Consider the following 22,066-nt stretch of genomic DNA (forward strand, 5'->3'; position numbering starts at 1 on the left):
CTATCATAAGTTGCAGACATAATTCCATTATAAATCAAGGGTGTGTGGATAGGTTGGTGTTTATATTTCTACTTTGGTAGCATGTAAAATACCTTCCTTTACCAAAGATGCTAGCCTATATGTAAGCACCAGCTCGACTTTGCTGTGTTCAGTGAGTTGTGAAGGTATTGTCTTTCACAATGTGTCCTTGCCTCCAGTTTGTGTAAAACAACCTATAGTCTTGCCAAAAGCCTGGGTGTTTTGGAAGTTCTCATGTGGCATCTTTGGCCACTAATTCAATTAGATGTAACCCAATCTTGGTACTAGAAGCTTCATTTGCTAACAAGAGTTGTCCACTGGGGCTCTGTCTCTGTACATTTTTGGTTATTTCATTTACAATATCTTCATATATGTATGTATTTTAGGAAGTTTCTACTGTATTATGTTTCTATAATATCCCTCAAATGTTGCTTAATTTTAGTTGTACTTCCATGTATTCTGTTTCTTGCCTCTCCTTCCCTATTCCATAACTCTCTATACCTTTTCTCATGGTATGGAGAATACTCCCTCCACTTGTCTTTTGCTCTACACCTAACCCCTATTGGTCTATGGATTATAGCCTGACTATCACTGACTTAACAGCTAGTATCTATATAAGCAAATGTACATCATATATGTCTTTCTTTGTCTGGATTCCCTCACTCAAAATTATTTTTTTTTCTTGTTCCATCCATTTGCCTGTGAATTTCATGAGTTTATTTGTGTGCGTGTGTGTGAAAGTGTGTGTGTGTGTGTAAATATACCACATTTTCTTTATCTATTCATCTGTTGAGAAATACATTTAGAATCTTATGTGTTGATTGCATACTTAAGATGAACAAATAGTTAATGATACATTCTTTTGCTCCTTAGATAATTCTTGTGTGGATCCACCACTTGTGAAAAATGCTACTATAGTAACAAGGCCCATGGATAAATATCCACCCAATGAGAGAGTACGATATGAATGTAATAGACCTTTTGAACTATTTGGGGAAGTAGAAGTGATGTGTCAAAATGGGGTTTGGACAGAGCCACCAAAATGCAAAGGTAGGCCATCATATTTCCCAATGTTTATTTGATAATGTAATTTGGTTACTGTACATTAGTGAAGATAAAGTGAAGTAATTCTTATAAGAAGCATTTTTCTAATTTTCTTTTAAAATTGAAAATAGATTCTTCTCTCATACAATACATCTCTACTGCAGTTTCCCGTTCCTCCACTCCTCCCAACTCACCTCCCAAACACACACACAAACACACACACACACACACACACACACACACACACACACACACACACACACATATCCACTCTCCTCCAGATCGACTCCCTCAGCATTTCCCTTCAGAAAGGAGCAGGCCTTCAAGAGACAACAACCAAACAGGACAAAACAAGATACAATAAGACAAGGCAAACCCCCTCTTACTGAGGCAGCACAACCTAACTCAATAGGTGGAAAAGTATCCCAAGAGCAGGCAAAAGAGTTGGAGATCCACCCACTTCCACTGTTGGAGTCCTAGGAAAACACTAGGCTAAAAGCCATAACATATATGCAGAGCACCTGCTGCAGACCCATGCAGGCCTGTGTTTGCTGCTTCAGTCTCTGAGAGCCCATGTGAGCCCATCATAGTGATTCAGGTGATTCATGTTCTCCTGGTGTCCTCTATCCCCTTTCACTCTACAATCTTTCATTCCCTCTTCTGTGGGGTTCCCCAATCTCCAAGAGAGGGATCCAATCGACACCTCCAGTTTAGACTCCTAACAATGTTTGGCTGTGGGTCTCCACACTCACTCCCCTCTACTCCTGGAGGAAGCCACTTTGATGATGACTATACAAGGCACTGATCCTATTACTCTGGACTATCCAGTATTTGTTTTTTGGTGACTCAGTGCTGTCTAGAGATGGCTCAGCCATTAAATGATAGGCTCACAACCAAAATGATAAGAAAATGAAAATAAAATGATATTGATAAAGTTTTAATTCTTTTGGTGAATTTAATGAAGAATTAAGGTGGGAATTTTTCAACCAAGGTTCAATCAGATTGTAGAAACATTTTTCACAAAGGAAAAATTAATCACTTTAAATATTAAGCCTCTCACTTATTTATTGAATATTAAATGGATAAAATACATTTATATGAGGATTGAGAAAAGATTTTCAAAATATTTACTTTGAAAAGAAAATGAATAGTGTAATAGAATATCTTCACATAGTAAAATACAATGTCTTCTTTCTTAGATTTCCTCATTTCTTTTTTTAAACCTTTTTATTGATTCCTTGTGATTTCACATGGTGTATACTGATCCCACTCGATCCCTGTCCCCTTGTTTCTGCCCTCTGCCCTGACAACCTCCCCCCAAAAAAACAAAATTTAAAAGTAAAACCAAAAACCAAAAACAAAACAAAAACAAAACAAACAAAAAATTCTCAGCATTGAAGCTGTAGTGTGGTCCAGTGAGTCACATAGTATACCCTTTGGTCCATACATCTTTACTTGTAAGTGTTTATTGCAATGAGTCATTGATCTGGTTCAAGGCCGCTGGCTTCTGCTATATTATTGATACTGGGTCCTTACTGGGACTCCTCTTGGATATTCTACTTTTGCCTGTGTCATGGAGATCCTGTAGCTTTGGATTTGCACGTTTGGCCTCTTCACATACTCCAGCAGTTCATAGGTGAGGTGGATGTTGAGATGGGCTACTTTGTAGTCCTGGTTCTGGATCTGGGTGACAGCTGGGTTTGTCTGCCTGCCAGGTTTCCCTCATCATCACTTCCAAGGAGAGCTCACCAGCATTGTCCTGGCTATCTCACCCAATGTAGCAGACATCAAGGAGCAGGGCCAGTTTTCCTGCTCTCACATCTTAGGTTCTGGCTCACATGCACTCACACCACCAGGACCAGCTCTACTCTTTTCCCAAAGGGAAGTGTAGTGCCCACTCTCTGGATTATTACACTTGGAGAGGGACAGGGCCAGCTTCTCTGTTCTCATGCCCCTGATCTGGCTCTCCTACCTGCCTGTTTCAGGTGGCAAGGGATTGGGGGCATATTTCCCTTACCCTTGCCACTCCATGGCATATGAGGCCTTTGACTTCCGCTATACTCTTGATACTGGGCCCTCATTGGGACTCTTTGTAGATATCCTATTGTTGCCCTGTGTCATGGAGATCCTACTGATTTGGATCCACAAGAGTGTCCCCTTCATGTGCTCAAGCAGTTCATAGGTGGGTGGATGTTGAGGTGGGCCAACTCGTAGACCTGGGTCTGGGCCTGGCCCTGGGTGGTAGCTACATTTGTCAGACAGCCAGCTCCCCTTCATCCTCACCATCATGGAGAGCTCTCCAGCACTGCCTCAGCTAGCTCACCCAATTCAGCAGGTATCAAAGGATGGGGCCAGTTCTCCTCTCACTCCCTCAGGGCCAGCTCACTTGTATCCACACCACCAGGGCCAGGACTACCGTGTTGCCCAGGCAAGGTGCAGGGTCCACTCTCCCAAGTGCAGCAGCCTGTGAAGGGCAGGGCCAGCTCTCCCACTCTCATGCATCCAAGACCAGTTCTTCCTCTTGATGCAGGTGGCAAGGGGTGAGGTTAGGGAAGGCATATTTCCCCCACCCATGCCACCACATGCCAGAAGGAGGGGCAGCTATCCCACTCTCATGTCCTAAGGGCCAGCTCAGACAAGCCCTCACCAACAAAGTCAGCTCTACTGTGCTGACCAGGCCAGGTGCAGGAACCACTCCACAGCAGGTCAGGGGCAAGGCCAGCTCTCCCACTCTAATGACCCAGGGACCAGATCTCATACCTGCCACATATGATAAGGGGTAATAAGATTTTCCTTTTTAAAAAATAATTTTTTTATTCATTTTACATACCAATCACAGATTCCCCCTTTCATCTCTCATCCCTCCTCCCACTCACCCTCCCCCAACTTCCTCCCCCAACCCACCCCCCACTTCCCTTTCTACAAAAGGGAGTTAGCAAAACCTGGTACATTCAGCTGAGGCAGGATCAAGTCCCTCCTCCCTGCATCAAGGGTCAGCAAGATGTTCAACCATAAGTAATGGGCTCCAGAAAGCCAGCTCATGCACCAGGGATATTCTTACATGTTGAATTCGAAATATGCCTTTAATCCCCATACTTGAGAGGCAGAGGCAGTGGATCTCTGTGAGTTTGAGGGCAGCCTGGTTAGAAAGTGAGTTCCAGGAAGGGCTCCAGTGCTGCACAGAGAAACCTTGACTCGAAAAAACACCATAAACCAAACAAACACACACACACACACACACACACACACACACACAAAAAAAAAAAAAAACTCAAAATACAGGTATTTTCTATGAGTACATGTGGAGACTTAGTTTTATAAGAACAGAAATTTCCCAAATTACCTCAATAAGTCACTTACTATTGAATATGAACTATATATTGCTGATGAATAAATTTACATCATATCTATAAGGAAACTTCAACTGCCTAGTCCACCACTAAAATCTCTGTATGCAGATCACTTGCATGTAAAACAATTTCTAGTAAGTTTGATATATCTCTTCTTTTGTTAATTTGTGTTTGAGTTCTGTGATCATAAGCCATATTTCTCCTTTTTCCCTTGCTTTGGAGGAATATTTCTTAGGAATTTTATTTTGGCATGCATCTTTTGTTGGTTTTGAGTACACAATTTGAGTGTGCTATCTCTAATCATTTCCTAACCACCTATCACTGAAGTCACCCTAGATCTGTGTTTGCCATCCTTACTAATGCTGACACTTTATATTTCAAAAAAAAAGTAGAAACTATACTTACCTTTGAAATCTATTTGTGCTTCCCATTTTCCATGTTTTACTTTAAGATTCCCTTAGCATTTCCTGTTACATATATTGAGCACCATTCTCCAGTGCTAGGTTTCATCTCAAAAATAAACATAATTTTATGAGCAGAAAGATCATCTAGTATGTACCCTCATTTTATTGGTTACTTTTGTCCTAAAGTCTAATTGTTATTTTTACTCTGTATAAGGAACTCTGTTGGTGATAATCCTCTTTATCTTCTTTTATCTGATAATGTCTTTATTACCATCTTTATTGGAAAGGCTAGCACCACAGGACATAGAACTCAAGGTAGACATTCATTTTCTTTCACTTCCTATGGCCTCCATGGCGGTAGATGGGAAGTTGCTTTCTTTTGGATCTTGAACCTTTGTGACTGGTGATTCCATAAAGATGTTGTTTTTCGAGATGTTTTCTTTAAGCAGTTTCAATACATGTATCTGCCTGAACTTCAAGGGACTTGTCTTTTTTTTTTTTTTTTTAGTTTAATCAGCTCTTAAATATGCACATGCATGCCTTATGCCCAACCTTTTTCATTTTCCTTCATGCTAAAATATTTTCTTTGAATCTTTGACACTTTTTTTTCTTCTAAACAATGTTGGAGTTCAGTTCAGTTTCATGATGCTCCTGGTGACACCTTACTCAACACAGCATACCATCAGTAGTACTTGATTTCAGTCTTTTCCTGTGGCTTCACCATGACAATCAGCAGTCTGGAAGAGAACTAAATATCACACAGCATTATGTAGCTAGTTGAGTCCTGAATATCTTAACTAGAATTCTCAATGTCTTCCCTTTCCTATATTGTTTACTAAAAATATTATGTCCAAGAACTCTCATTGTACCCAGCAAGTATGACATATAGATGCTATACTTACTTCACCCACATCAGGGATCCAGAAAGCCTCTTTTGCCTTCTGTAACTTTAAAAGCTTTATATTCTTGTCTATAAATATGTGTTGCTAAAAAATGATGATGAAGATAAGGAATATATAGAGCAAAAAAATACTCTGGTGTCTTGAAAACAAAGAAATTCTGCCTGTCTACATTGGAGTCTGCTATTATTCCATTTATGAGCAGTGGAACGCTTCAGAGCAGACATGCTTGTTCCATTTCATTAAGTACTTTAGGTGAGAAGGAAGGAAGTACTTGTAACTTTCAGTTTAAATGATTGAAATTTCTTCTAGTAATCATTTGTGTAGCCAGAAATCACTAAAGTCTTCTTTAGCACTGTACTTTCATTGGTTCTGTTTAAGTCTGTACTTTGATTTGATCTCTCAAACATTCAAATGTTGTGTTCTTAGATTCAACAGGGAAATGTGGGCCTCCTCCACCTATTGACAATGGAGACATCACCTCCTTCCCGTTGCCAGTATATGCACCATTATCATCAGTTGAATATCAGTGCCAGTCCTTGTACCAACTGCAGGGCAACAAGAAAATAACATGTAGAAATGGAGAGTGGTCAGAGCCACCAACATGTTTACGTAAGTACCTCATTCTTATAGATCATAGGAGATTCAGTTTCATGATAGGGATATTTTGATATTAATAAATGACATTGATGACTAAAATCACACTTTTGATTAGTGCTTCACTGCCAAATATCAGCATGTGAGGAAAGAAAGATTATTAGTTTCTTTTTAATATAAAAATAGTTGACAAATATAATTATGCATTTTACTCTTTATTATTGAATTTTTATTAATATGTATAGATGTCCATAAAACTTGGTGTGAGTATGTTATTTACATACCCATTGTTTCTTTCAGTGCTCTGTTGCTTTGAAAACACATTATGACCCTGGCAACTCTTATAAAAGAAAGCATTTAATTGGAGATTGCTTACAGTTTCAGAGGTGTAGTCCATTTTCATCATGAGGGTGGGGAGCATGGTAGCACACTGGGATACATGGTGGTGGGAAAATAGCCTAGAGTTCTATATCTGGCCCCGAAGGCAGTAGGAAGCTATAGACACTGGGCCTGGCTTGGGCTTTTGAAACCTTAAAGCCTATGCCCAGAGACACACTTCTAACAAGGCTACACTAACAAGGCTACACCTCCTCCAACAAGGCTAGAGCCCCAATCCTTTTCAAGTAGAACCACTCCCTGATTAAAAAGAAAAGCAATATATATGCCTATGGAGACTGCTCTACTTAGTGTTTCTATTGCTGTGATGAAAAAACACCATGACCAAAAAAAGTTTGGGGAGAAAAGGGTTTATTTGGCTTTCACTTCCTTATTGCTGCTCATTATCAAAGGAAGTCAGCCAAGGAACACAAACAGAACAGGATCCTGGAGTCAGGAGCTGATTTAGAGGCCATGGAGGGGTGCTGCTTACTGACTTGCTTTTCATGGATTGTGAAGCCTGCTTTCTTATAGAACCCAGGACTGTAAGCCCAGGATGACACCATCCATCATGGTCCCTCCCCCCACTGATCACTAGTTGAGAAAATGCCTTACAGCTGGATCTCATGGAGACGTTTCCTCAACTGAAGCTCTTCCCTCTCTGATAACTCCAGCTTGTGTCAAGTGTCAAGTTGGCATAAAGTACCAGACGGTACAGAGTACATTTTTCCAGGACAGTACATTTTCCCCTCATATTCCCCATTGTGTTTCTTTACTTCTTTAATTAGTTGTCTGTGTTCCCTTGGAAATAATTGTGTTTTAAAAATGATTTTTTTAAACTCTCCAGCTGATTTTTTATTCATATCAGTACGTTTGGAGTCTATTACTGCAGGAACAATGCAACTTTCAAAGAATCTTATTGTCTTCCATTTTTCCGTTTTTTGTGCTTTTTACACATCTGTTCGATCAATTCTATACACTATATCCATGGAGACTTCCTTAGTAGGAAGCTCTCTGCTAGAAATGTATCTTGAGCTACAGTGCAGAAGTTATTTCCATGTAGTACCTATGGGTTATTTGCCTGTAATTAACACCTTTGGAAACAATGTGATCCACTGTTTCTGTGAATTATACTGAAACTGGGACACTTGTCAGCTCAGGTGGGGTGATAGAGACAGCTCACTGTGTCAAGACTCCTACAGTGGGTATGGTAGCTCATAGAAGATGAGTCAGGTTTTCTCAGAAACTGTGATTGGTAGATCTGCTACTTACAAGGGTTATTCAGCAGAGAGAGATCAGTAGGTTTCTCCTCTGACTAGACAATGGCATGACATCAGATCCTGCTATTGGAGATGTGTTTATGGGAATTTGACACCTACTGTATAGTACTTAGTCCCAGCCTTTACAGTAGGGTATGATCAGATGTATTGTAGGGCAGGATGGCAGCACTAAATGTATTGGTTGGAAACATCATGAACTTGGACATTTTGTACTCTTGCTTTTCTAGCAATTTAAGAAAAGCCAGGGGATAGTGTAGTTGTTGCAGAAGCTGCTTTCCAAGCATATCCAGTGTGGTAATTTGATAGATTCATTTTTTAAACTATGAAAATCAAATTCATAATACATTAATCACTTCATAGTTACAAATTTGTGAGTGAATGATGAACATTATGAAGGTGGTTATGGTTTGGCTTTCCAAGAGCAGTGTTTCTCAATACACTCATCTCACTGAACATTAGATCTGAATATCATATTCATGTCAAGGTTCAATTTTTTTTAACCTTTGCTAAATCTCTAAATCATTGCAAACAACCATGAATGTCCTGAAATCCATTTCATTGACATTAGGAATCCTTGTTGTTGAAATCTAATTATCACATTAAAAACATTTTTGACAGCATTTGCTATTCAATATAAATTAATTCTATGTACTGGTTTAATACAGATAGGTTTTCAAAAACTTTGAGAAAAAATGCTTGAAAACTGAATCTCTGTATGTTTACATATTACTAAACTTTTGGTAATTTTTCTTTCAGATCCATGTGTGATATCAGAAGAAATTATGCAAAGACATAACATAACTTTCAGATGGAGAGAAAACCAAAAGTTATATATCCGATCAGGAGACTATGCTGAATTTCAGTGTAAATTTGGATATAGACAGACAAATACAAGACCTCCATTACATACAATGTGCATTGATGGTCACATCGATTATCCTACTTGCTCAAGATATAAGATCTTGGTACTTCGACGACACCACTTGCGCAAAAAAAAAGTTCATGGTACAATAGATGAATGAACCTTTGTTTAGAAATATGCATGCATATTACTAATACAGTTTCAATTTATGTTTGAAGTGTTGTGTAACTCATTTCTTCTCATAAGTATAAACTTGTGATGGTATATGGTTATTAATTTGTAGCCTAAGACACCATTGCTACAAATGCAAGCAGTGCATTCAAAACTCCTAAAGCAGAATGGGCTGTGTGCTGGCACAATAGTCAATGGTAATAAAAAAGATGTAACTTCTTGGTGTCTATTTCTACCCATCATTTTTAAAAATCTCCCCAATCTTCCTCAATACATTTTGAGCTAAGGTTCTGATTCCTGGTGAACAGAAGACATATTGTTTCATCTTCAAATTAGTATTATCTCACAAATATATAATAATCAAACTGTCATACTTAGCATTACTACTGAATATAAGTAATTGCTAAATACTACTTTTGTTTTAATAAACAAATCTAAGAAACATTTTGTGATGAACTTCAGAATACGTCAATTTGGCACATTGAAATATTCAAGCAATTATACAAAGCAATTAAAATTTAACTTGGTATAGGACTTTGCCACTGATATAAACCTATAAATACTCTCTATACCTGATAAACAGCCAACATGCACATACATACTTTGTGCCCAAATTAATAAAGGAAAATAACAATAAATACAACCAAATTTGTAAGAAGGAATAATGTTAAGAGTTGCTATTTAATATTTTTAAAGACAGTTTCTAGTTTACAGTGAATAGGCATGACTTATTAATTTTATGATAGTGAAAAAATGATAATTATTTAGCAAATACTGCCAAGATTTCATCTTTATTCTGGGCTCTTTATATGTGATATGATACTGTGAAATAGGTTGCAGTAACTCATCATAATTCCTATTTGGCCAAGGTAACCAGACAACATTTCAAACCACATATTGGTTTATTCTGATTAGTAAAACATTGGGTATTTAAAATGAATTTAAACTGAGTGTTTTCAGTGTACCTTGGCCATCAGGATGTAATTCAAGTGTAAACTGGGAGTATTAATCTTTAGCTTTATATTTTAGTACCTCTACCATGAGCCTAATAGGTTTTGAACCATAAAAACAAGTTATTTTAAGAAAAGGATCTCTAAAGATATTTTTAACTTTTCACTTTTGGAATCTTTAAGGAGAAAATATACATATAAATAACATGGTCAAAATTGAACAAACATTTTATAACCTTCTATTATATGAAATTGGATCGTTGCCATACCAATAATTCAAACACCAAGGAGATGTTACTAATAAAAATAATAAACAAGAGTAATTGTGTTGAACTGTAACACTAGTGAAGATAGTTGTCTGTCAGCACCACTATAACAATTTACCATAAACGGCATGTGTCTGCTTAAAACGCACTCATGTCATGAAGTTCTAAACTTTAGAAGCCACAGGACGACATATCTAAGATGATGTCATAAGATTTGGCATCTGACATTGCCTTCTCTTTCCTGAGTACTTCTGAATGGCGGCATCTTGGCAAGGAAATAGGCTTTGGTGTCTTTGAAATAGAAGTAATTCTAAGAGTCAGAAAAGAACCTCCTAATCCAATCTCTAGTAAAACCATTATCTTCATCATCATGAAGGTGACGTAGAAGACACATGTAAATGTTGTGGAGAATCCACATTAAGACTACAGCAGAGGAATGAGAAATACAATCCATGGATATGGGAAGCAAAGGATAGCATGATTGTGACTAACATCAGACAAATTAGAACTTAAAATAAAAGCTAATAAAGGAAAATGAAGGTCATTATGTAATGATAAAAACCAATTCTCTAAATATATATAAACAACTGGTATGTGTTTAATGAACTTGATATTAAAAAAAAGTATGTATAGACATGACAGAAGAAATAAACATAGGTATAGTAACCACTGTGGTCTTCATACTACTATTTTAACTGCGGATTAATCAGATAGACAGAAACACAGTACAACAACACTAGACTTGAATGACATGTTAGACATATTGTTTTGATCTTCAAGATTGTATTACTTCACCAACATGTAAAACCAAACTGACACACTTCACATTCCTAACGAACTGAAGTAATTGAACCTGTCAGACACATTCATAGCACACTACCTAACAAGAGTAGTATGCACATCCTTTCCAAAGGCATAAAAAACATTCTCCAGGATGGATCATATGTTACACAATAAAACTCAACTTTGAAAATAATTAGATTTTTATTCCCACCTTTTCACAATCCCAAACCACTGTCATATGAAGATCTGCATGCATAGGAGCATTTCACAGCCCTGGGTCCTCCATCCCTGACTGCATGAGGACTTGCATCTGAGTTCCTGGTACCCTACAAGAAGCACTCTGTAGGTTACCCTCCTCTTAACTACTGAGACACTAACAATGTCATCTGAAGTCCTGTGCTGGCTGACAGTCTGGGTGCCCACTCACTCACACCTCCTTCTTTCTTTCACCTTCCAACCTTAGCTTCTCAGTAACTGTAGTGAGAGACTTCTTTTGTTTTAATTGAAAATATATTTTCATAAAATCTATCCTGATCATGATTTTCTCTACCCTAACTCCTACCAGATACTCACACACCTCTACCTACCAAACTCAATGCAATTTCTATCTCTTTCTCTTTAGAAAACAAGAAAATAGTAAACAAAGAGGGAAAAATCAAATACATAGAGCAGAAAAAAAGAAAAAACACAAGAAACACATACGCAATACATACATACATACATATGCACAGGAAAACAAAATCCACAAAAACATAATATGGAAACCATATATAGAGACTAAAGATCAAAAGGTGAAAAAGAAAGAACCCAATCAAAGAAATACAAAACAAAAGTCTAAAAAATTACCAATGAGTTTTGTTTGTGATAGCCATTTATTGCCAAGAATAGTGCCTAACCCTAAGTGTGGATAGTATACCCTATGATACTCCATTGAAGAAAACTAAATTTTCCTTTCAGAAGGTGTCAACTGTAGATGGCATCTTGGTTAGGAGAGAGCCTACGTCCACTTCCCTGTCTCAGCACTGAAATGACTCCAAAGAACATTCTGCTATACCCATAGTCTGGGGCCTTTCTCACCTATAATGAAAGAAGCTTCCTCTTGCAGTAGAGGAACTAAAACAGATCTACAACTGGACAGTGAGCAGAGTCTGAGAGATTTTTGCAGCACTTAGTCCTCAATGGGATGTCTTCATCAAGCCACTCCAAACAGGGCTCAGGGAGTTGTCCAGAAGAGGAGGTGGAAAGACTTTAGGAAGTAGAGGAGATGAATGACTCCAAGGGAACAGTGTCCTCCAGACACAAAAGGATTGAAGCACATATGAACTTACTAAGACTGTGGCAACATGCACAGTGCAGGCACAGGTTCAAACCAGAGCTGGTGGCAGTGACAGCTTTCTTTCTATGCAGAGATCTCATTTATGTAGAGAGAAGCTATGTACCCTGCACCATTTGAGCTCAGACCACTTCTGATACCACAGTTGAACATCAGCACCGAGTAACCCCAAGAATGAACCCAAAGCACTGTCCAGCTGTTCCAACACCTGCCAAGTTGAGGTACCAGCAAATGCAAATCCAAATGCCCACTAAACAAAGGTGAGACAGATATCCTTACCAAAAGATACAATCACCAGTCTAGCTCAAGATGCCCAGGTCCCCTTGCAAAAATACAAACATGAAAAACCAAGATAGGTATGTCTCCTCCATAATTAGTACTCCCATACTAATGTTTCTTGAGAAAGCCAATTAGATGACACAATGACAACAAACTCAAGTTAGCAATTATAGGAGCTGGATGATGGTTCAGCAGGTAAGAGCATGTACTGTTTCTTTCAGAGAATCAGAGTTTTCTTCAAAGCACTCACATAAGGAGGTTCAAAACTACCTGTGCCTCCTGAAACAGGATCTGATGCTTTTCTCTGGCACACATGTACACATAAATCACACAAACACACACGTACTTGCATGTACTTGCTTGCATACACACACACACACACACACATACACACACACACACACACACACACACACACACACACACACACAGAGAGAGAGAGAGAGAATAAAGTAGTTTTAACAATATAACCTTTATAAATATGTTTGAAAAAACTGAAAGAGGATATGATTAAATAATGAAATGAGTTGGGGATTTAGCTCAGTGGTAGAGCACTTGCCTAGCAAGTGCAAGGCCCTGGGTTCGATCCTCAGCTCAAAAATAAATAAATAAATAAATAATGAAATGAAAACCAAGAAAATACAAACTAACAGTTGAATAAGGTAAGTGATATAATTCAGGATCAGAAAATAAACTCAAAAGAGAGATATAAATCCTGAATAAAAAATCTAAACCAAAACAAAACAGGAAATAATAATGCCAGTAAGTCACTGGGCGGTGGTGGCGCACGTCTTTAATCCCAGCACTTGGGAGGCAGAGCCAGGCGGATCTTTGTGAGTTCGAGGCCAGCCTGGTCTACAGAGCGAGATCCAGGAAAGGCGCAAAGCTACACAGAGAAACCCTGTCTCGAAAAACCAAATAATAATAATAATAATAATAATAATAATAATAATAATAATGCCAGTAAGCTTCATTATGCACTCAAATAACGGATACGGTTCCTAGCAGTAGTGATGACACCCATTGTCACAAAGGCAGATCTTACAAATGTACACATTATTTTGAGTTATACTTAACTGAAGAAAAAAGGTTAATTTGATTATTTTTGTACAGTTCAAATTACTATCCATGAGTAAGCCTGACAGAAGACACCTGAATGGAAAGACTCGTGGGTAGAACGGACAAAGTGGAAAGGGGAGTAGCAGGCCTTGAACACAAGGTGGAGGAGTTTGAGCACTCTGAGAAAGAAATTGATAAACCGAAGTCAAATCCAAGAAACAAAACACTCAGGAACTCTGGGACTCTCTGAAAGGACATAATCTTCTAAACAAAGACATAGAAAAAGAAATCCAGATCAAAAACACAAAATATTTTCAACCAAATTACAGAAGAATTATTCAAATCTAAGGAAAGACCCCAGTATATCCAGGTGCAAGAGGTATAAAGAACCAAAAATACATGAAGTCTTCTGTTTCATGTAAGCCCAAACACTAAATGTACAGAACAAAGAAAGAATAGCTGAAAGCTGCAAACTATTTTCATTACAGAGAATGTTGTCCCAATATGTGCAGCACATAACAGAATCAAAACAAAAACCACATGGTCGTGTCAATGGATGTGGAAAAGCCCTTGACAGCATTCAATATCCCTCATGCTAAGAAGCCTTAGAAAGACAGGAACAGGAATCTCACATCTCAGAAAAAAAAGTGGTTATACATGATTAATCACCAGGATTATTCAGAATGGAGGAAAATAAAATATTTTTTTCTAATCGTCCATGTAAGATGAGGATCCCCACTGTCACCACTCTTGAACAATACAGTACTTGAAATATTTGTCAAAACAATAAAACAAAAGAAAAATGAACAAGATACTTATAGTGAATTACCTAAATTTCAGGTATACTTCAAGTATCTTATACTTGAAAGCCCCTGGTGACTCTTCCTGAAGATTCTAATATTTGACCAACTATTGTTACATAGAATCATAATACAGAATGAACACACAAATAACAGTATTTTTCTACATGAAAGTAATAACTACTTCAATTAATACACTACCAGGCACCACCCAACCTGTTGAATAGTCCTGAATAGGGGAGTGAGGATTGAGAAATAATAGATAGGAAAAACAGAGTTGTAGACCTAAAAGAAAAAGACAGAGACAAAGGACAGTTTGGGAAGGCTCTGTGTCAATAACATAGCAGCCCTGAATTTATTTCTCACAGCTGTTTTATACTCAAAGCAAGGGGGGTAAAAGGTCCCCCCTCTAAAGGACACCATAGTTCAAGGTACAAACAAACATAAACACTTCCTTAATTCTCAAGACATCTGGTAAGCACACCTTTGGCCAAACATCCTGTTATTTGGCCTTGAAGAGCAAAACATCTAAGTAGTCAGGCATTTGGCTAATCATCCTGCTATTCAGCCTAGAAGAGAAAATACAAGCTTGAACTCTCTGACCTTGAGTCAAGGTGGAATCAAGCCACAAAGTGGAATTACTATGGGTTCTCACAATATACCAAGAAAAAAAATTTCATTCACAACAGCCACCAAAATTATTTAAGAATATACATGCATCTCCCTGGAAATGGGAAATAAAATAGATATCATGAGTGGACTGGTGGCAGGTGGGGACAGAAACAGGAGGGACCAGATAGTGAAGATGCAGGGAGACAGTACTGGGAGAGACAAGGGAATTGGGGGATGTGTTAGGGGCTAGGTAGAATCCTAGTGCAATGGAAACCCCTGGGAATCTACAAGGGTGACTCTAGCCAAGACTTCTAGTAATGAGGGGAAAGGGGTGGTAATGGAGCCTGAACTGGCTATCTCTTGTAACCAGGCAAGACTTCCAGTGGAGGAGTTGGGAGGGACACCAACCCAGCTATAATATCTTCCACCTACAATTTGTCCTGCCTATAAGGTGTGCTGGGATAAAGGTGGAGCAGAACTTGTGGGAGTGTCCAACCAATGATTGATCTGGCTTGAGATCCATGCCAAGAGAGGGAACCCATGCCTGACACAGTGTGGAACACCAGGAACCACAGGCTGGATCGCCAAGACAGGATAGAACTACACACGACAAGAAGAAAAGTTCAACAAAATGATTCTGCTATACTCATAGATGGGAACCTAGCATAATTATCATCTCAGAAGCTGCATCCAGCTGCAGTTGGAAACAGATGTAGAGACCCACAGCCAAACATTAAGTGGAACTCAGGGAACCCTATGGGAGAGGGGGAGGAAGGATTTTAGGAGCCAGGGGTGTAAGAGTCCAGCTATAGCAGTTCAGAGAAACTGGAAAGGAGATGTGGAGTCAGCAGGTAGACAAACACAGGAGACTTAGGTGAAAGAGCAAAACATGATTCTATGTCTAAGACAAAAACGTCTATGCAAGAAAAAAAATTACCTCATTACAAGTTACATATTTTCCAAAAAACAAATAAAAATCTTTACACAGGAATAAATCACATTATAATCACAATTTACATATTTTTCTTAGATACCCACAGGTAGTTAAACATTTTTTTGTATTAATTTTCCTACCATAACATCTTCAGCCCAAAGCAATGATTCTTTTCTTATTAACAAAGTTTTAAGCAAGCCAAGTATATTTCAGCCAGTTTCTTTGTACTAGCAGGCAGCTGTAAGTGGAGTTTCTCATCTGAACTGCTGACTCCCCATTAACCACAGAGACTTATTAATTATTAATTATAAATACTAGGCTGATAGCTAATCTTGTTACTAACTAGTTCTTACAACTTAAATTAACCCATATTTCCTATCTACACTCTACCACATGGTGGTACCTTTTGTCAGCATGGCATGTTCATCTTGCTTCACTCTACATTTGGCTGGTGACTCTCTACTTCTTCCTCCCAGTACCCTCTTAGCCTGGTTCTCCTACCTAATGTTTTCCTGCCTAGCTATAGACCAGTCAGCTCTTCATCAATGAGAACAACACATCTTTACAGTGTACAAAAGGGTTATTTCACAGTAGGTGGTAGTTTGCAGAGTCAGTGCATCAAATTCTTTTCCTTATATTATTCTACAAAACCTTACTCAAGTTGTCTAGTTAACTACCTACGTCATTTAATTTCCTTTCACAATTTTGTTTTCTCAAGGTGCCCACCAAAACCTGTGATTAATTCTGGAAACTACAGAATGACCAAGGAACTCAGACCTATTTTGGGTAAAGGGACATAATTGCCATTTTGAATATCAGCCTGTTCATCACAGGTTCATTGATCTATAAGGTATGAAACTTCCTTATTTTCATTTTCCATCCTTAGTAAGTCTCACATCTCTAGTTGTCATTGCTCTATGAAAATCATCTTCATTATGATCTGAAGGAAAATTACCTAGTAAGGAGTAGAATTTTCCCATGAAATAATCACACTACTCTAGATACAGTGGGATTCTTCCAGTCAACATTCAGACCATGCCAAACACAGTAGGTATAGGACAGCTGCAAGCAGGAGAAGGCACAGCGGGAGCAAGGGGCATCCTGGAGACAACACCCCCTGAGCAGGGGAGCTTTGCCTCTCCAGGGTACACTCAGTGTATCTGTGCTAACCAGTGAGCTGTATTCCATAAGCTCCATTGTGGACTGCTGATCCTCTCCCATGGCCTCCACTACAGAGGGGTCTAGGACATCACAAGACAACCCACAGAATCAACTAACCTGGACTCACAGAAGCTCACAGGGACACAACCAGCAATTAGGGAACCTACATGTGTCTGACCTAGGCCCTCTGCATATACATTATGGTTGTGCAGCTTGGTCTTCTTGTGGGACTCCTAACACTGAGAGCGAAGACTGTCTCTGACTCTTTTGCCTGCTCTTGGTACCCTTTTCCTCCTAAGGGGACGTCTTGTCCAGCTTTAATATGAGGGGAGGTGTCTAGGCTTATTACAACTTGACATACCATGTTTGGTTGATATCCCTGCTATTTTCTGCAGGGAAATAAAGGAAGAGTGGGTAGGGGGTTAGGATGGACTAGGAGGAGAGGAGGTAGGGAAAACTGCAATTGAGATCTGATATATAGGGAAAGAAGAAATTAATAAAAATTACCTAAGAATAGGTCCAGAGTAGAATGAATTGGTCACTGAAGTATCTGCCAGGCAAACATGGAGAATTGAGATTGGTTTTCCAGAGTCTGTGTCAAAAGTTGGATATGCAGCACAGGTATCTAATCCTGGGAGTGGGGAGGCAATACATTTGACTCATAGAGCTCACTGTGCCTTCCACATCCCCAAGTACTCAACACAGTCCCTCACCCTTTACATTTTTCTTATAACTAGATTAAATATTGTAATGTTTATATAGAAACACAAATAGCCAAAATAATTTGAGCAAAAAGAGCAATTCTGAAGGTATCACAACACTAAGTACAAATGATGTTGCAGACCATGCAACTGACACAGAAACATAGGTCAAGCCCAATAGAATGAGTGGGATATAAATGAACCCACGAAACTATAACTGCCTGATTATTCATGAAGGAGATAAACATCTTTTACAGGAAAAATTAAATTCATAATAAGTAATGCTGGAACAACTTGATATCCATACAGAATTACCAAACTACCTCTCATCCTATGGAAAAATATCCTCAAACAGCATTAAAGGCCTTAATATGTGGTCTGAAACTTTCATACTGCTGAAAGGAAATATAAGGGAATTCTACAAGATATATAGGTAGGCTGCGGTATTTTTGGTAGGACCCAAATAGTTGAGTAAATAATGTTGAAGATGAATAGAAAAGGTTGTATTAAATTAAATGGTTTCTTCACTGAAGAGTAGAAAACAATCAACAGAAAGAACAGACAGCCTACAGAAGAGAAGAAAGTGATTTTCCAGCTGTTCAGATGGCAGGGCATTAATAAATAGAATATATAAAATCTTTCAAAAGCAAAGAAACAAAAGAACACAAAATTCACTCTAAAATTGGATAACAGAATAGAATGTGCAGTTTGCAAAGCAGAAAAAATAAAAACAAAAATAAAAATGTTCATACCTGGGAGAAAAAAAACCTTCTGCGACTATGGAGGTGAAAATGGAAGTATTTGTATTCCACCTCAACCCAGTTAGGATGGCAATCACCAAGGAAATAAACAACAAATGTTGGTGCAAAGCAGTGTTGGAGAACTTATGCTGCCTTTGTGAGAATGAGTTGGAGGTTTTCTTGAGGTTCTCACTTCTGAGCATTTGGCTGAGGTAAGCAAACAAGAACATGAACACAGGTACCTGCAACTGCCTGGTAGAGTTCCCATCTAAGTGACAGACAACCTTAGTTCCCAAACAGCACAGAGTAGAGAACATGTGGCGTATATATACATAGAGCAGAATTCTCCAGTCTTAAATAAGAATGAATGGAATTGCATTGTCTGCAGGAAATGGGTAGAACTGCTGGTTAGCACTCTGAGTTTATTGGGAACTTATAATCGATATTTTTTGAGGTTTTGTACAGTTTCTAGAAACAACAAATGGATGTTTTTGTAATTTATCTTATTACTGTCCATTTGTTGAAGGAACTCATATTAATTTGCTCACATAAGCTCACTTGGAGTCCTATAGAATTGAAATAATTTGAAATGTGATTTATCATTTAAAAATAGGAAGCATTACTTAGAAAATCTATTATTAATCATATTTTTAAATATGTGTAATAATGCAAATATTATTGTGAGAACATAGTCAGTCAGTTTTAAAAGGACTTTGTAACTACAGAAGAGGTGCTGCTGTGTGAACGGAAGAATTAAAAACTTCTGTTTCATTGAAACTGTTTTCCTCCATACAAGATGGAGGGCAAAAACAAGCTTAGTCTCTCCTCTTCCTTCCCTAACACTTCAGTCTGAGGGACTAAGAGACTCGCACAAGGATTGAATGCTATTCTTTTGTTCAATATGTATAAAATGATGACCTTAGAGTTGTACTGTGAAAACACTGAATTAACATTGCTTGTTTGTTTTCTCCTTCCTATAAACTTTGATGTTTACCAAGCCAGACACCAGCACACACTGAAAAAGAAAGTCACACACATACTGTTAATGACAGGATCCCTACAAGCATCACCACTGCTGGAGAGCTTTGATTTTAGAGGATCGGGGTTGTGCAGCATGTTGTTCTTACCCAGTGTCCTTCTAACCCTAAGGCTTTCTACTATCAAAGGTCAACATAAGTGGAATCAGATTTAAATATTTAGTTGTCTGCCAAATGCATTTATCTGTTGGGTATGGATAAAAATATTTTTAAGTGAAACATTAGATCATATTTTGAATAAGTGATCACAACAGAATCTATCTGTAAAAATATTTCCTAATAAGCTATTAAAGAAAAAATTGAATAAAATGGGGTTTTCTCTGTTGCCTAGACCTCAAACTATAAATAGCATTTAAATATTATGTTTAGGTATATTCATTGTATTCTTGATCTCTAAGACCTTTATCATGAAAGGGTGTTGGATTTTGTCAAAGGCTTTTTCAGCATTTAATGAGATGATTATGTGATTTTTCCATTCAGTTTGTTTGTATGATGGATTACATTGACAGATTTTCATATGTTGAACCATCCCTGCATCTCTGGGATGAAGCCTACTTGATCATGGTGGATGATTTTTTGATGTGTTCTTGAATTCGGTTTGCCAGTATTTTATTGAATATTTTTGCATCATTATTCATGAGGGAGATTGGTCTGTAATTCTCTTTCTTTGTTGCATCTTTGTATGGTTTGGGTATCAGAGTAACTGTATCATCATAGAAAGACATCAAAATACCAAAACAATCCAATAGAAAAAAAAATGGGCTACAGGTCTAAACAGAGAATTCTCAACAGAAGAATGTCAAATAGCTGAAAGACATTTAAGGAACTGCTCAGCATCCTTAGTCATCAGGGAAATGTAAATTAAAATGAATCTGAGATATCATTTTACACCTGTCAAAATGGCTAAGATCAAAAACTCTGATGACAGCCTATGTTGGAGAGGATGTGGATCAAGGGGAACATTCCCCCACTGTTGGTGGGAGTGCAAACTTGTACAGCCACTTTGGAAATCAGTATGGTGACTTCTCAGAAAATTGGGACTCAATCTTCCTCAAGACCCAGCTATCAGTCTAGGGTATATGCCCAAAGGATGCTCAATCATACCACAAGGATACTTGCTCAACTATGTTCATAGCAGCATTATTCATAATAGCCAGAACCTGGAAAAAATGTAGATGCCCCTCAATTGAAGAATGGATAAAGAAAATGTGGTACATATACACAATGGAGTACTACTCAGCAGAGAAAAACAATGACATCATGAAATTTACAGGCAAATGGATGGATCTAGAAAAAAATCATCCTGAGTGAGGTAACCCAGACTCAGAATGACAAACATGCTCTGTACTCACTCATAAGTGGACACTAGATGTAAAGCAAAGGATAACCATACTGCAACACACAGCTCCAGAGAAGCTAGGAAACAAGGAGGATCCTAAGAGGGAAGCATGGACTGCCTTGGGAAGGGGAAACTGATGAGAACTCCATGAATAAACTGAGTACAAGGGGGGCAATAGAGGGGAGGGGTGGGGGATGAGAATATGAGGGAATGGGATGGTTGAGGTGAGGGAGGGACAGAATGGGAGAGCAATGAAAGAGATATCTTGATAGAGGGAGATATTATAGGATTAGGGAGAAACCTAGTGCTAGGAAAATTCCCAGGAATCCACAAGGACGACCCCAGATTAGACTACTAGCAATATGGAGAGGGTGCCTTAATTGACCTCCCCTGGTAATCAGATTGGTGACTACCCTAACTGTCATCATAGAGCCTTCATCCAGTAAGTGATGGAAACAGATGCAGAGATCCACAGCTAAGCAACATGCCAAGATACAGGAGTCCAGTCAAAGAGAGGGAAGAGGGATTATATGAACAAGGGGGCTCAAGATCACGATGAGGAAATCTACAGAGACAACTGAACCAAGCTCATAAAAACTCACAAACGTTAGACCAACAGCTGTGGAACCTGCATGGGTCTGGACTAGGCCCTCTGCATGTGGGAGACAGTTGTGTAGCTTGATCTGTTTCAGGGGACCCTGGCAATGGGATCAATAAAGTATATCTGAGGATCAGAGGAAAAAGCCATCCACTATAGTAAACATAGAGGCCAGGCAACGATAGCACACACCTTTAATCCCAGCACTTGGGAGGCAGAGGCAGGTGGGTCTCTGTGAGTTCAAGGCCACACTGGGACCAGAGCCAGGCATGGTGGTAATCCCAGCACTAACCATAAAAATCTGGAGGTCTGTAGAGACAGACAGGAAGTGACAGAGCTAGTCAGGACAAAGAAGTGATGTAGCTGGGCTGAGAGAGGAAATGAGATGGCAGAACAGAAAGGCATGTAGGCGTGGGTTATATAGGAACTTAAGTAGAAGGTGTCCAAGTGGTTAAGAATATGGCTGGCTTCTTT

General features: G+C 38.6%; 1 protein-coding gene across 1 annotated transcript in view; it reads left to right on the forward strand.

The window, feature by feature from the left end:
* Nucleotides 1–8,989, forward strand: part of LOC131924938 (complement factor H-like) — a 49,803-nt gene extending 40,814 nt beyond the window's left edge. The window contains exons 14-16 of the mRNA XM_059280188.1: nucleotides 892–1,068; nucleotides 6,145–6,327; nucleotides 8,724–8,989. Of these exons, the coding sequence (XP_059136171.1) occupies nucleotides 892–1,068; nucleotides 6,145–6,327; nucleotides 8,724–8,989 (626 nt within the window). The remainder of the gene's footprint in view (nucleotides 1–891; nucleotides 1,069–6,144; nucleotides 6,328–8,723) is intronic.
* Nucleotides 8,990–22,066: the final 13,077 nt, after the last annotated feature.

Source organism: Peromyscus eremicus, chromosome 15 (assembly GCF_949786415.1).
Source record: "Peromyscus eremicus chromosome 15, PerEre_H2_v1, whole genome shotgun sequence".
NCBI lineage: Eukaryota > Metazoa > Chordata > Mammalia > Rodentia > Cricetidae > Peromyscus > Peromyscus eremicus.